Below are 17,001 nucleotides of genomic sequence, written 5' to 3'. Positions count from 1 at the left end.
ACGGCCCTAGACCTCACCACTCACTACTGAACATATTTTTAAGGATCTCTTTAAATCTACACCTCTTTTTTAGAGGGCCCATTTCCTAGTGGAGGCAGTGCAGCAGAACAAATAATGAAACAGTTGAATTCTGCTTCATCCATGTCTGCCAAGCCACAAGAATGGTAAAGATACTCACGTTCCACAAAGTACGAGCTGGCATCAATCTTCCAGATGATCTGGCCCCGATGAGAACCATTGACTCCACGGTTCTTATAGTCCAGAAAGTTTTCGGACAAGACCTCATCTATATTCCCAGAGGAAGAAAGCAGAGCAGAGAAACATATCAGTTAACAGCATATTTAGGGGAATAAAAGAAAACAAGCAAAGGATACAAATGCTGCTTCCATCTCAACAGAAGAGAGCGCACCTGGAATCAGAGAGCAGGAAGCATCCCAAGACGCCATTGGGACCAAACGCTTTTTATGCAGGGATCTCCTCCCAACCCCATAGCACTCCTGGCAGGAGATCATCTAGCTGGTTCTGGAACACCTCCAGAAACAGAGAAATAATTACTGCTATTGCGGTTCACTTCACTTTTAAATAGCTCTTCCATGTGTGAAAGCTCAGTGTGAAAATCTTCCTTCTAAAGCTTCTATGAACCAATTTGAGACTGGGGGTGAGACATCAAGAAAGTCTCCATTTGGGGTCTAGTTCTCATGGACTCCACCTCAAATCATCTCTCCTCCCACCTGGGCATCACCACCATCCTACACATGGTCGCACCCATGAACTTATCCATCCATCCATCATGCACTCATGCATCCGTTGTTCATTCAGCAGCTGAAATCCAACCATCTGCCAGATGCTGGGGAAGGTGCAGGGGCTGTGGTGTTGGGCAAAACCAGTATGGTCTCTTCTGAACCAAAGCTTACAAACAATTGAGAAGACAAAGTGTAAACACTAAGCAAAGGAATAAATGTTTGATTGTAACTTGTGATAAGAGATGGAAAGAAGGCCGGGCGTGGTGGCTCACACCTGTAATCCCAGCACTTTGAGAGGCCGAGGTGGGCAGATCACCTGAGGTCAGGAGTTTGAGCAGCCTGGCCAACATGGAGAAACACCTGTTTCCACTTTAAAAAAAAAAATTACAAAAAATAGCCAGGCATGGTGGCAGGCACCTGTAATCTCAGGTATTTGGGAGGTTGAGGCAGGAGAATTGCTTGAACCTGGGAGGTGGAGGTTTCAGTGAACCGAGATCATGTCCAGCCTGTTTACAGAGTGAGACTCTGTCTCGTCAAAATAAAAAAAAAAAAAAAAAAAAAAAAAAAAGAAAGGAAAAGAACAGGGTGCTGTGATAGAGTGACAAGGAAGGAGGCCAGGGAGTAGGGTAGGGGGGTGGTCAGGAGACCGCTGAGGGAGGAGACGAGGCCTGGGAGGAGCTCTGGGTGACTGTGTGCTTTCACCTCTTGCTGTTCTCTGCTCATCACTTTGCAACCCATCAATGTCCTCTTTAAAACCAGTGCCCAGAGAGAAATGCAGCATTCTTGGGGAGGACAGATCTGAGAATACCAAGCTGCCTGTTACCTTCTTGGTTCCAGACCCCACACTTTCAGTGCAGACTAAGACATGGATGTGACTTTTACCCTGATCTTCTACGGAGCCCTTGTAGTTTCCACTTCACCAGAAATAATTTGAGCTAGATGGATCTGAGGCTATGGGGAAAACCAAGTGTTGAGAGTCCAAATCCACTGTAGGGGCTGGAGGGACAACCTGGGCAAGGGCACCCGAGGGCAGGCCCAGAGCCCCAGCTCTGCAGAGAGCCCTTCTCATGATTGCCCTTTTCTCTCCTGACACCCTGTGGTTCACATGCTGCATCTGGCTGGACTGAGAAAACAGGCAGAGATGAAGTGCAAAAAGCACTGAGCTTGAGGCCAAAGGGCCCAGCTCTTGAGGCCTTTTGTGCCATTTGCCAATAGTGTCACTTCTATAGTCTTTCCTCATCTGCAAAGTGGGGAGTAGTAATAACTTCAGTCTTATAGGGGAGCACTAAATGAGATAACTGTAAGCATACTTGTAATCTGCTATGTGGATTGCACATTTTAGGCTGCCCCTTCTCTGGCAAAAAAATGACTGGGCAAATGAACACTCATTACTGATAAGAACTGTTTGTATCCTTTGGAAAATCACTTGTTTGCAAAATTTGCCTGTCTTTTCATTCACAGTGTGTGCTCACAGCCCTGTATGGGTTACCAAGAAGATTGCATAATACATCTTTTACAGTAATTGCCTCATTTCTGCAAAAAGGCGTAATATTTTGCTAGCTCCCTGGGTCTTCAGCACATATATAACAAGTCTCACACCCAGGTAGAAATTTGCCTCATTATAGCAGTTCTCCAAGGGGTGGTATTTCCCTGAATTTCTCCACTCTGACCACTGGGATATTCCCTTTAATGGTCATGGTGGGATTTATAGACAATAACACCTGGAAGAAGGATGTTCATTCATGCATGAGATAGTGGGTACTGGGTACTTTGTTCTGTTCCAGACATTGTGCTAAACCCTGGGGATACACTGGTGAATAAGACACGGTCTGTGTTCTCAGGCAGTTTCTAATATATTTGGAGATTTATTCAAAAAAACAGGTAATTTTGTTAGAATATAGAATGTACAAAAGAGGATTAATTATCAAGGAACCACAGGAACATGAATGAGAAAAGGATGAAGGGGAGGTGGGAAGAATCAGAAAAGGATGATGAGGATGGCAAAACACACACACACATACACACATTAATGAGAAAAACATATTTTGCTGTAGACATTTAAACACAATACATTTTAAAGGACTGGCAACTGGTCTTGGTAAGCATCCCCTTCCCTCACACTAACAATAACATTTAATCACAAATATCATGCAAGAAAAATAGAATAGTCTGTATTCTTGCCTGGGCCATCTGGGCTGAGAGGTCAAACCCTTCCCCAGAGGCATTTGTTACAAGTTGTTAGAAAAGTTACTAGTCTTTGCTTAGGAATCAAAATGCATTGACAGGGTCAGTTGCAGAAATCCAAAATCAGTCTACATATTTTATACAGAAAGGGATTTAATGCAGGGAATTCGGGGCTGGAGAAGTGGACTCTAGGCAGGGCCTCTGGAATCAGGATAACTGCCTAACTGGCTCTCCAATGAGGCTGATGCCTTTGTCTCACTCACAAGGGCTGCCCTGGGACCTGCTGAATATGACTGCTCAGTACAGTCACTGCAATCTGGAGAGCAGATGGCTGCTGTCTAGGCCATGGCGGCTGCCTCTCCACCCATGAAGACAGTGATCAGCCAGTGGCAAGCGGAGTAGGTCACTGCCTGCCCCCACCTCCACTGCCTGTTGGTGTCCAGGAAGCTAGAGAGTAGACTCAGGACACTGCTGCAGAAAAGCTCCATTTCTCAAGGCCATGCTTGTAGCAGCCACAGGCTCAAGAGCAGGATCCCCACATTTCACATATTCACCTTCCTGATCTTGCACAGGTGCAGCTAAATGAATCGAATTTGCATCCAGAACATGGTTGCACAGGAGTCTGGGAAATGTAAATTTAGAGGATCAGATTCTGCACTAGGGGAAGGCACAGGAGATGAGAGGAGAGAGGAGAGTAGAGGGGAGGAGGCAGGAGGAGAGAGGAGAGGAGGGGAGGGGAAGGAAGCGGAGGGAGGGGAAGGAAGGGGAGGGAAGGGGAGAGGAGAGGAGAGGAGAAGGGGGAGGGGAGGGGAGGAGAGAGGAGGGGAAAGGAGAACTGGAATGGACACTGTGGCCAAGCCACACTCTCCACATCAGTGTGGAATGGGTGCTCTGGGCTCTCTACCATGAGGCTGTTATTTTCTGCATTCTTGTTATGATGGAAGCCTCTTTGTGGGAGCAATATTACATCCCCTTTGAGGCAGGAAGCTTACATCTACCATTACTATGTGATCTTAGGCAGTTTATTTAATCATTCACTACAAAATGGGGATTAAATACTATAAGTACCTACCTCAAAATCTTGTTGAAAGGATTCCTTGAGTTAATATAGCTAGTGATCTTAGACCAGTGTCCAACATCTAAAAAGCAGCTATTTCTGCTTAGAGTCTGGGCTAAAAATAGGGCCCTCTATTGCAAATCCCTATGATACTTACTATGTAAAACCATTAATAATAACTTGAAGCACTAGCTCACATCAGTACTAAGATTTTGTCATCGTACATTTTGTACAGAACATGTAGAGATCAGTTCCTCAAGAAAAGATTATATTTTCTGAGTGGTATGCATTTCCTCTGGTGTGTAGAATCCTACCACCTGCTCCTCATTTTATAATAGAGAAAGGAAAAGTATCTTTGTGGATTATTAAAATTTTAATCAGAAAGTTCTAATGAAGCTTACAGAAACAGACATACCTAAGAAACAAGTAATATATTTTCTCTTGATTTGTCTTCAAAATAAAACTTGTAGCTGTGGTTTCCATGCCACAAGCTATAATAGAAGAGTGGATAACAAACACACTATTGCTGTTAGGAGTGGAATAAGCAAGTGAGCCTATAACTGATTAAAAGAGAGAATCAGTATATTACCCAGGTCTCCTACACCCATCAGAAAAAAGATATGGCTTCCATTTTCAGAGTAATTCATGCTTTCTGACAACCAAATCTTGGGAAAAAATCTCCGAGGATTCTCCCACTGTGGCTGGACCATGACTTCACTAAATAATGGGACAGGGCCGGGTGCGGTGGCTCACTCCTTTAATCCCAGGAGTTTGGGAGGCTGAGGTGGGTGGATCACCTGAGGTCAGGAGTTTGAGACCAGCCTGGCCAACATGATGAAACCCCATCTCTACTAAAAGCAGAAAAATCAGCCAGGGGTGGTGCATGCCTGTAATCCCAGCTACTTGAGAGGCTGAGTCAGAAGAATCGCTTGAACCTGGGAGGCAGAGGTTGCAGTGAGCTGGGATCATGCCATTGTACTCCAGCCTGGGCAACAGAGCGAGACTCCATCTCAAAATAATGATGATGGTAATAATAATAATAATAATAATGGGACGGGAGATATGGGGAGAATCTACTTGTCTTTCTTACTACTAAGCCAATGATGTAGAAGCTCCATTCTCTTGTAGAAACAGGGACTCTAAGCATAAAGTGATAGAGGAGCTCCTAAAAATCAATACCACTTTCTCCCCTTCTGTGGCCTTTCCTTCACATTGTTTCTTTGGACACACGAATTCTGTTTGTGCCTTAACTGAGAAATACAGCTTCTGCTCTTCTAGATTCTAATAGGGTGCCTGATGTAAAGGAAAAACTTTAATTCTTCAAGAGTTGGGTTCCATAAATCAGCAGCCACACTTCACCCTCTACATTCAGGTATCTTCCCCCTCTTATGGCAGAACAGCCCTATTTGCTTTAAGAGCTCTAGAAGTCCTACCATGCTGAAAGCATCACACCCCTGGCCTCCGCTGGACATTTGATGGCACACTGATGTGCCATGGTCCATACCCAACACTGCACCACAATGATGTGCTACTCCTGTGGCAGCATGAGTCTTGAGCCAGGGGAGGCAGCTGTGCGACTGTGGGAGCCACTGACTCGACATCTCCTCATTCATGAAATGACAGATGAGATGAAATCACTGTCTCTACATTTCTCGGCCTAGATCTCTGATTTGATCTCTGGCAAAGCATGACAAATGTGGAAGATAAGCTACTAAGGACTTACACATTATTGACTTTTAAGATTCACAGACAATTTCAGATTTGGAAGTTATTTTTGAAATGCTATGCCATTGAAAGTGTTGGCATTTTGCATTACATAACTTCACAGTTATATATGTGTAGCTACAATGAGAATAACAAACTGTCAAATTAAGGTTCTAGAATGATGAGTTGTGGTTACTTTTATCTCAGTCAAAATGTCATGTTAACACCAGATCTTATTCATTCATGGAGTTTCGTAATACCTGATACAGCTACCCACCCCCTCCTCTATCTCCCTCTTCTTTTGTTCTCTCCAGTCTCCTGGTTGTCCTGCCTCTTCACCACCTCCTCCTCTTCTGTTTGAGTTCCTCGTCTGCCTCTCCCCTGCCCCTCTCTCACTGTGACTATCTGGTGCTCTCTTTCTGTACACAGCACTAGAATGAGCTTATCCACCCCCAAGATGTCTGTTACCCCAAATCTACAACCCTAGCTTGGATCCCTGGCTGAGCTTCAGACCCATTCATTCATTCACTGTGGACGCACGTCCCTCAGGTGTTCCACACTCAGTAATTCCATCTTGAGCTCATTACCTTCTCCCCAAACAGGCTTCTCTTCCAGTGGGTCCCTAACTTGAGGAATAGCATCAGCACTCATCAGCTGCGGGAAGATGCCCTTGTAAGGAGTTGACTCAAAACTAGATCTGGGCTGGGCGTGGTGGCTCATGCCTGTAATCTCAGCATTTTGGGAGGCTGAGGCTGAAGGATCACTTGAGCCCAGGAGTTTGAGCCTGGGCAATATAATGAGACTCTATCTCAATAAAAAACCAAACCAAAACAAACCAAACCAAAACCCTAGATTCAGAACCTAAACCTAATTACCTCAAGTGCTAAACAAAAATCATTCACGATGAAGGTCAGTATGGGTGGGAGGGGACTGTGGCAACACTGAAGGTCACAGGCCAGCCTAGGGAGGGCGCAGATGCTTAACTCCAGCTGATTAGAACCATGTGGTATCACAGGCTTAGGCTGCCAAATTGGAGGCTTTTGTGAAAGAAGCTAGAAAGTTGGGTTTCAACTTGAAACTTCTACATTTTAAGTGTGGATAATCAATCAAATTTAAAACAAAACAATGTAAATGAAACAAAATGTGCAGCCGGGGGCAGTGGCTCACACCTGTAATCCCAGCACTATGGGAAGCTGAGGTGGGTGTATCACCTGAGGTTGGGGGTTTGAGACCAGCCTAACCAACATGGAGAAACCCCGTCTCTACTAAAAATACAAAACTAGCCAGGTGTGGTGGCACATGCCTGTAATCCCAGCTACTTGGGAGGCTGAGGCAGGAGAATCACTTGAACCCGGGAGGCAGAGGTTGCAGTGAGCCGAGATCATGCCATTGCACTCTAGCCTGGGCAACAAGATTGAAACTCTGTCTCAAAAAAAAAAAAAAAAAATGCTCGTTGGGCTGTTATTTTGCAATCTCTGTTCTTGACGGATAGTATCTACTTTTATTCAAGAACAATTTTTGTTTTTCAGAAACAAATTGAATTTTAACTTTTGGAAATCCAGTTTAGCTAGTCACAGCTATTTGTGTAAAAATTTCAACAATGTATGCATCTCCATCTTTACATTAATGTGTGTGTTATAGACATACTAACCAAGCTGATGGAAAAACCTTTAAGAGACCCAAGAATATTTCCCTGAGAACTAGTTAGTCAGATAAGATCCCCTTTATTTTATCAGAAAAACTGTCCAGGTTGTAAACTACTCATAACAATCCATTACTTTCTGTGATGTTAAATCCGGTGTTGTTTGTCTGAATGTGCAAATGTTGCAGAGCACAGCCTGAAGGCAGAAGGCCTGGCCTCAGATGGACCTGGTGTTGAATCTGTTGACTCTTGTGGCCTTCCAGCAATTATAACTTGACTTTTGGGTAAACACATCAATTTCCATGACAGCTGATTCTGTCACATAAAATGGATGAAATACATTTTTCATTTAAATTGGTTTTCATATTTACAAGATTTTCAAAACCAATCCATGGGAATGGTGAAACTTTCATAAAAATAATTGCCTCAGGCATCCAACTTATTTGCATAACTTGTTTTGTTTGCAAAGACTTGAGAAAATTCACATAGAACAATTTCTTCTGGTGAACTTTCAACTTTGGCACTTTCAAAATTTTGAATAAATCTCCACCTAAAGTAAGGCAAGTTAGCTTTCTCCAGCACCATGCCTGTATGCCTGTATGTATAATCCCAGGTTGTCTGTTGAATACAAAGCAGTAAGAATGTTGGAAGAGCTGGTGAAGATTACGCTGGAAACTGAAGTGAAATGACCTCCATGTAGGTGTGCTTACATGGGTTGGGCATATGGTGTTACTTTGTCTTATAAGCACATATTTAAAAACAGGCTTTGATATTAACTTATTCACAAGTAGAAGAGCTTCTATAGTTGCAAATGATAATGATGTTTGTGTTTAACCACACCTCACTCTGCTATATCTCATGATTTTCTTTCATGGAATAGAGATGGCAAGAGAGGCCTTATCATCCATTTTGCAGAAAAACAAGGTCATGCAATAGTGGTCTTCAGCGTGTTAGAATCTGGCATATAACACAGTTGCTTGTATATTTTAATTATATTGCAGGTTTATTAAAACGTGACAGCATATGTAAAAGTGAATTATGAGCAATACACTTGGCACATTCTACTCACCAATGAGGTACATGCCAATCCAGTCCCCAGCGTCCACTTCCTCCTTTATGTCCCAGTGGATGATCAGGTCCTGAGAGTGCCCGATGGAGTAGTAGGAGCTGCTGACCATGAGCGTGGAGCGGCTGTCCGAGGTGACCAGGTCGGTGTCGCTGGTGGAGCGGGGAATGGTGACGCCATCATGGGGGCCGCCCCTGAGGTCCATGTTGTGGAACTGGTCGGGATTGTAGCTGTATCGGAGCGGCTCCTTGCACCGGCGTCGGCTCTGGGAGTTTCTAGAAGGAGACGCCATGGCGGCCAGGCCTAAAAACCTGTTCTGGTACAGATTCTGTGGGAGCAAAGAGACAGTGAGCAGGGTCAGGGCACGCCGGCCACTCAGTTGCTGTCATCACAGGAAAATGAAATATGTGCCGCGAGACACGCGCTGTGAGTGAGCTGCCCTGCTGGGCAGATCTGAAACATGGCATAGAGCATCTTCCTCGTGACAAAGGCTGCAGCTCTGGGTTCACACGGGGACAGCAAGAACAAAAACACGAGTGCACCAGGGTGTCCTGCGTTTCCGTGCTCTGTTGGAGTCTCTGCCTCTCCTGGCTCTAACCCACTTGATACCAGAAGGACTGGGATGTGTAGAATGACCCTGAAGGTGTGACTATTCCTCAACCAAACACCATCCCTCGAGTTCTCCAACACCAATTACATTGGATCTGATTTGATCCTTCTTTAAGGCAAACGATGATTATCATTATTAACCTCTGAGTGATCCCTGCAGCATTCAGGTCCCTACACACAGCGCAGAATTAGAAGTGGTCCCTGCTGGGTGAGGCAGTCACTCCTCTATTTACAATCTTTCACTCTACAGAATGCCTTCGGGCTGTATGAAGTTTCCATGAAGGATTTCAAACATCCTAATACGCTTTGAACACTACGATTTTCAATAAAATCCAATCTCAGAGGACTGTATCTCCCTTGGAGCCAGTGTTAGTGTAGAAAACATGGATGAGAAAAAGATGCATTTTTGTATTGTTTACAACTTTGAGCACTTAACATGAGCCAAGCTGATGCAGAGCAATAACTCGTTTTGGGCACAGATAGCTTTGAAAACACAGAAAGACAGGCAGCAAATAGAACTCACGCAGAGGATTTGTTTTTGAAACAAGCAGGGGTGATTCTGACTTCATCCAAGTATACTAAAATTGCGTTTAAATGAACATTTTTGGGGGGTCCTGGTTATTGAAGTTCATGTTGTTCCATATGTAGTTTTCAAGAAGAGAAGATTAAGGCCTAAAAAAATGTTGACTCATGAAGTTTAGATCCCAGGAACTGTAACTTATTATGCACCTAATCAAATGCAAATTATTGACTTTTTGTTTACCAGCCATGATGAGCAGACTATGGCAACAGTGTACTCTTTCAGTTACATTAACATAGTTAGCAGTAATTTAGGCCTGCACTTTTTCCATCCTCCAAGACCAGGATGTTGTAAAAGGTCTATTAGCCTGAGAAAGCACAGTGTTGGCATTCTGAGTCTTGGTCCTCTATGGCCATGGGGCAGGCAGGCCCTTTCACTCATCTGTGTCTCCTGTTTGGAATTCCTTTGGTCCTACTGGTGGTTGCTGTAGAATTATAATGGGCAGGCAAGCCAGACTGCAAAAAGCATCTCATCACCCTAGTGGGACCATATTTCTTATTTTTTCAAAATGCTTGTCACTATAGCAGTATGAAAATAGATGGACCATGGTGTTGCCTGGAAACCATCCCTCCTCTCAGGAACACAGGCAAAGCGCTGAAGACCAGGGAAGCAGGAACCACCCACCTATCTCAAGGCACCATGGCTATTCTGGGCAGTTCAGGGAGGATCTCAGTAAACTGACACCCCTCCAGGAGGCGCTGACCAGAGACCTTTGTAAAATCCCCAAAACAGAAAGGCTGCTGCAACAGCACAAGGTTTGTTTAGTTCCCACATACCTTAAGTGGACTAATACCATCTTATAGTATTACAGAGATTCCAAATAATTATGAGTTAGACCATAATCAAAGCTGAGGCAACACCTACCAGCTTCCCAGTTGTGGGTCTATCCCTGGACAATTTAATCTTTTTGGACCTCGGTTTCCTCCTCCGTAAATGGGCTGTTGTCAGAATTTAATGAGACAGTAGTGCAAGTCAAGTTCTTAGTATAGTACGTGCTCAATAAATAAAAATCTCCTGCTAAGATAGTACTGGTAATGCTTTAGGAAGGAAACCTCACCGAGACATAGGGCCTGGGCACTCAGCCAGGCTCCGTCACTGAACAGGCTTCCTTCACGCCACCCCAGAGTCCTCACTCTTAAGTTCATGCATTAAATTCAAGAAACCCTCAGGTTTTCTTACAAAATCAAAGTACCAAGGGTTAAACAGCCTAGTGTATTTGTAAAGGTGCTCTATAGACCGGTGTTCAGGGCAGAGGCTCCTTTATTTGTAAGGTTTACAACTGAGTAGGATTTTTTGCATTAATGATGAAGAGCCTAAGATAAAGATTTTTATGTATGTGGTTTCCATCAGGGCCTCAAAAGGATTATAGGGTGTTTCTCTTTTGCTGAAGACAACAATTCTGCTATTGCATTTTTACTAAAATCCCCTGGAAACTAGAGAACTCTCCTGAAACTGTCAAATTATGCCAGTGATCACTGTCCACACAGCGAGAGCAAAGGTAGAGAAGGGAACATTAGTCAAAGAAGACATTTGTCAGCAATTACTGGATTGGAACGATGACATTTGCCCGGGATAAGCAGGGCAGTCTCAAAGCTGTCCCTTGCACCCCACCCTCTCCCACCACCCTGTCTTTGCACACATCCTCCCCATTCCTACTTGCAGGCAGGATCTGCACTTCTGCGTCAGAATTATGCTCCAGCACCAACTCTGCTGTAACAGCTCCTTGCCTCCTTCCCATTCCCAAGAGTGGAACTTTCTGCTCCGTGATGCACAGGAATCCTATTCCCCTGCAGGGATTCTTAGGTACTGTTGCTAGTTGATCTGTCCACGTTCACTCCTACACTGTGAAGTTTTCTCCTCTGTATATCCCCTGTACCTTGCATAATTCCTGGCACGAAAAACCCCCAAAGCTTTAATTTATAGAAATTATTTTATTCAATGATATCCCTTCTTGTTCCAGAAAGGGTTTAAGATGGCTTATAAAAATAGATAAAATGGCCGGGAGCGATGGTTCAGGCCTGTAATCCCAGCACTTTGGGAAGCCGAGGCAGGCAGATCACCCGAGGTCAGACGTTCAAGACCAGCCTGGCCAGCATGGTGAAACCCTATCTCTACTAAAAGTACAAAAATTAGCCGGGCATGGTGGTGGGCACCTGTAATCCCAGCTACTTGGGAGGTTGACGCAGGAGAATCGCTGGAACCTGGGAGGCGGATGTTGCAGTGAACCAAGATTGTGCCACTGCACTCCTGGGCAACAAGAGTGAGACCCTGTCTCAAAAAAAAAGAAAAAATACAGAAAGGCATGATAATTTAGTAGTAGATGATACATAAGAGAAGAAAATAAAGATATGAACACAAAGTTAAGTAGGAAGGAAGTGGACTTAAAATTATATTCCATCATGTCTAAAACAGGTGTTTTTATTAAAGACTCACAACAGTTGCTCCTTTTTATTTTTAATTTCCCAGCTTTATTGAGGTATAATTGACAAATAAAATTGCATGATTTTAAGGTGTATGATGTGAAGATTATATAGACAGAAATATATAATATATATTATATATTATGTACAATATGTAAGTATATATATTTCACTGTATATAGTGAAACATATATTTTATTTTATATATTTTATATATATATATAGAAATGATTACCACAGTCAGGTTAGTTAGCACATCCATCCCTCACCTAGTTACCCCATTTTTATTTTATTTTGTTTTGGTTTGTGGTGAGCGCATTTGAGCAAATGTCAACAGTTGCTTCTTGAACACAGCAAGTGGATAGAGCTGATTGCTCAACATGCAATTCCTTTGTGGCTATGTTTCTCCCAGGCATTCACAAGTGTTTCTAGCATATACTATAGACTCATCAGGCTGGAAGAAGCAATTTAATCATTCTCTCTTCACATCTGAACTGTGGGAGATAGATGAAGCTCTGTGCTGTTTTCAAATAGCCCTGGATAAAAGGCCACTCTCTTCCTAGACAGTGATTCCAATGTCTTACAACTCCGCCATTCTTCCTAACCTCTAAAGCAGATCTCCCCAACAGGAGACCTCCTTTCTTTTTCCTCTCTGCAAAGGGTGGCCCTCCCGATCTCTGTATGTATGGGAAATCAGTGGATATCACTAAATTTCTCCCAGCCTTTTCTCCAACTCACTAATAACTCAAGTATCTTTCGTTTTCTTTTCCCTTTGGTGATAAACAATAGGAACTGATAGGAGGACCACAAGAATATCAGCAATAGTTTCGGTAACACTGTAATTTTCCAGCTATTGGTTGTAATCACATGTCCCTAGTTACGGGCTATGTCAAGCATAGATTTTAGTTGACCCTTGAAAAAGTGGGTCTGATGAGTGAGTCCCTGAGAGCAATTTAAATATACTGTACATACTGCCCTGCTTTATAGGGAGTAAATACCATCTGCTGTTTTTTTTTCTTCCTATTTGTAGCAGAGGACCCACCAATGTTGTGTTTATTTGTTTTGCTTTCCAACTTAAACAACATTGTAATTGTTGAAATGTTTTGAATTAAGTGATATGCTCTTTGTTGTTTTTCTTTTTTTCTTAATCTTGGAACAGGCCTTGTGGGTTTAATATATTTTAAGATATTCTCATGGAGTATAGCACATTAACAAAAATAAAACCTGTAAAAAAACCAGAATCTTAAAAGCAGAAAATCATCACTTCTAGGGATAGAACATGTTATTATGCATCGATTTTTTTTTTTTTTTAAGAACCTGGAGACAAAAGATTCTGCTCTGTCAGTTTCTATCTAACTAAGTCATTAATAGCGTTTCTGTCTTGCAATATAAAGCTGTGAGTGAGTGCCATCTCAGAAATGAAAAGAAAGCAGACAAAGGCATGCCTATAATAGAGTAAATGACTCTTAAAAATTGCCTCTACACCAAGGAATCAAAAATTGTAAGTGAAATACACAGCCCTTGAAGGAAGCTTCATTAAAGTATATATGATGAGGTTATAGAAACTGGCATTATTTAGTTGGAAGAAAGAACGTAATACTTTTTTAGTCCATGAGCAGATTTTACTTTGATCAAGAAGACGCCTGCAGCTTCTTGCTGCACTCGGCTTTGTTATGACACCAGGAGGGTAATGGAACTTAAAAAAAAAAAAAAAAAAATCAAAACTTGTCTTTTTCTACAAAGGATTTGAGAAAATTTACAACCCAAGAAATATATAATAGAATAGGAAAATACAAAACAGACAGAAATCAGGAAGTAGCAATACGAAGGAAGACAAAAATAAAATAATTCTGAGCATTTGCTCTATGCAGCGGAATTTTGTATATCTCATTAAAATACTATCAAGGCCAGGCATGGTGATTTATGCCTGTAATCCCAGCTCTTTGGGAGGCTGAGATGGGCAGATCACCTGAGGTCAGGAGTTCGAGACCAGCCTGGGCAACATGGTGAAACCCTGTCTCTACTAAAAATACAAAATTAGCCAGGCATGGTGTCACATGCCTGTAGTCCCAGCTACTTGGGTGGCTGAGGCAGGAGAATAACTTGAACCCAGGAGGCAGAGGTTGCAGCGAGCCAAGATCATGCCATTGAACTCCAGCCTGGGCAACAAGAGAGAAACTCCATCTCAAAAAAAAAAAAAAAAAAAAAAAAAAAAAAAAAGCTGGGCATGGTGATGGGTGCCTGTAATCGCCTGTAATCGCAGCTGCTGAGGCTGAGGCAGGGAGAATCGCTTGAACCCGGGAGGCAGAGGTTGCAGTGAGCTGAGATCATACACTGCACTCTGTGACAGAATGAGACTCTGTCCCTCCCCAAAAACAGCAGCAGCAGCAGCAGCAACAACAACAACAACAGTATCAAGTTTCACTATTCTCAGGTTGCTAGAAAACCCAGCTCAGAATGGTTAATAAAAATTTTGAGGTCATCCATGTGTGGCAGGAAATGGGGATTTGAGCCTGTGTATGGACGATTATAAGAGGGCACTTTTATCATTCTTAAGCATTCTCTCCAAATTATAAAACAGAAGGACAGAATTGCAGTAATTGAGATTCAGATACTTCTCTGAGCATCTTGGCAGCCAAGAAGATAAAAGGAAAGCTTAGTTCTTATGATCAGAATACAAGGACTTTTTTCTTCCTCCAAGTTCTTAACAAAATGTTTCATCTTAGACTTTCTGTAGGAAACACAATGAAATGTGGTGAGTAAGATCTTAAGAGACTTTTAATCACAATTATAGTGGCAGATTCCTGGTATAAGGCTTTCACAAAAGCCAAGGTCATCGCAGGAAGAGAGTTCATTAGGGACTTAGCGACTGTGCTGTGTTGCCTTCTGACCACATTCCGAAGTCTGCCTGGCTTAGTCACTTCCAGGGGAAGCTGACACCCTGAAGCTTCCACTCTGAACTCAGTGACTGTTCTCAGTCCTGCAGCTTCCTCTCTGGCCTCAATGGAGATTTCCATCAGAGCCTGAATGAGATGTTCTGTCTAAAACTGCCTTACCTGTCAACTTATTTTCTGTCAGTCCCCTCTACTTAGAAGACAGGCACCAAGACAGCAGCCCGGCCTAGCAACTTCAGGTCTGCATTTCCAGCAAAAGTAGTGCCTGGTGGCTGGGCGCACTGGCTCACATCTGTAATCCCAGCACTTTGGGAGGCTGAGGTGGGTGGATCACGAGATCAGCAGATCGAGACCATCCTGGCTAATACGGTGAAACCCCATCTCTACTAAAAGTACAAAAAATTAGCCGGGCGTGGTGGCGGACGCCTGTAGTCCCAGCTACTTGGAAGGCTGAGGCAGGAGAATGGCATGAACCCAGGAGGCGGAGCTTTCAGTGAGCAGAGATTGGGCCACTGCACTCCAGCCTGGGCAATATAGGGAGACTCCATCTCAAAAAATAAAAATAAAAATAAAAATAAAGAAAAGTAGTGCCTGGCAAGAACACAGATGATGCTCAGTAAATACTTTGTTGAGGCTGTGTGCTGTGGCTCACGCCTGTAATCCCAATACTTTGGGAGGCTGAGGCAGGCATATCACCTGAGGTCAGGAGTTCGAGACCAGCCTGGTCAACATGGTGAAACCCTGTCTCTACTAAAAATATAAAAAAATTAGCCATGTGTGGTGGCGCTTGCCTGTAATTCCAGCTACCCCGGGAAGTTGAATCAGGAGAATCGCTTGAACCAGGGAGGCAGAGGCTGCGGTGAGCTAAGATTGAGCCACTGCACTCCAGCCTGGGTGACAGAGCGAGACTCCATATCAATAAATAAATAAATAAATAAATAAATAAATAAATAAATAACTGTGTTGAATGAATGAATGCATGTGTGGGTAATGTGTAGGCTGGGGGGCACCTGGACATGGGGCTCTGCTCCTTGAGCTCAGGAACTCTTCTAAGCACTTATTTTGCCTTAAGCACAAGTCTTGGTGCCCAGAATTGCTCGAGTTGAGTTCCTGGTTCCTGGACTGCATTGGGGTGGGTCAGGTGTCCGGATGCAGGACCAGCATAGAAGCACCAGGAATCCCTGAGGCAGCACAGGAGAAGTGGGGATGGCTTGGGCCAGAGGGTTCGGAGACAAGGCCAGGGCAGCTTTATCCAGAGCTCTACTCGCTGCTGGGCCCTGCTGGTCCTAACAGTCTAAAAGCAGAAACCTCCTACCCAACCCAATGGCAGGCACAAGAGATCACAAAAATCACTGCAGCCCCCGCATTTCCTCTGAGTCACCACTGTTAAGGAAAACAATTTGTTAGGCTAAAAATAAGGGCTCCACCTCTCTGGGAATTGCCTTCATCACCTGTCAAATAAGAAGAAAGTGTTGGGATGAGATTAAATACTGCCCCTGGGTCCCCCTCTCTCTCTCGCATCCTGAGATTTGAGTGCTGCTTACCCATTTGTACTTCTGCCTGGGAACTGCTGTGTATGAGGGATGTTGTGGGACAGGGGCGGGTGTAGGGGCTGTGAGGTGGTCCTGACCCACTGTTAGGCATAAGGGAGTAGAGTGGGAGGTGGCTGATAAGCCACCATCTCTATCTAACTCTTTAGCTCCCAGACACCTGTTCCTGAAACCTGTGCCTAAATTTGTGTTTTCAGCCTCAAAGCCATGTGCTAAAAAAACTTTCTTTTGTGTTGGCCACTGTGTGGAAGAATATAACAGAATTACATAAACTAAATTGTGTGGGCTTCTTTTCTTTGAAAAAGAAATAAAATCCCACTCGTTGCTGGCTGAAAGGGAACATTAGGGAGAGAAAATTTTAATAAGCAAATCAAGGCAAGCCAGATAATATCCACATAGGAAGTCATGATTTAAAATACAAGGAACTTGTTAAAATGACAGCCAGACACATTATTTTAGGAACACATGATGGCTTATCGCACATTAAAAAAAAGACCCACCAATAAGTGTAAGAGTTGAACATCCCCTCCCACTTTTGACTCTGCAGCCCTT

At 43.5% G+C, this 17,001-nt stretch overlaps 1 protein-coding gene across 2 annotated transcripts in view; it reads right to left on the bottom strand.

Moving 5' to 3' along the window:
- HECW1 (HECT, C2 and WW domain containing E3 ubiquitin protein ligase 1) overlaps nt 1-17,001 on the bottom strand; it is a 461,143-nt gene that overhangs the window by 249,625 nt on the left and 194,517 nt on the right. For both annotated transcript variants that reach the window (XM_010381577.2, XM_010381578.2), the window contains 2 exons: nt 8,400-8,724; nt 179-286 (listed from right to left, as the gene is read on the bottom strand). In XM_010381577.2, coding sequence (XP_010379879.1) covers nt 179-286; nt 8,400-8,724 — 433 coding nt within the window. The remainder of the gene's footprint in view (nt 1-178; nt 287-8,399; nt 8,725-17,001) is intronic.

Source organism: Rhinopithecus roxellana, chromosome 6 (genome assembly GCF_007565055.1).
Source record: "Rhinopithecus roxellana isolate Shanxi Qingling chromosome 6, ASM756505v1, whole genome shotgun sequence".
Classification (NCBI taxonomy): domain Eukaryota; kingdom Metazoa; phylum Chordata; class Mammalia; order Primates; family Cercopithecidae; genus Rhinopithecus; species Rhinopithecus roxellana.
Note: the sequence above shows the minus strand (reverse complement) of the source record. Positions and strands in the feature narration are given on the sequence as shown.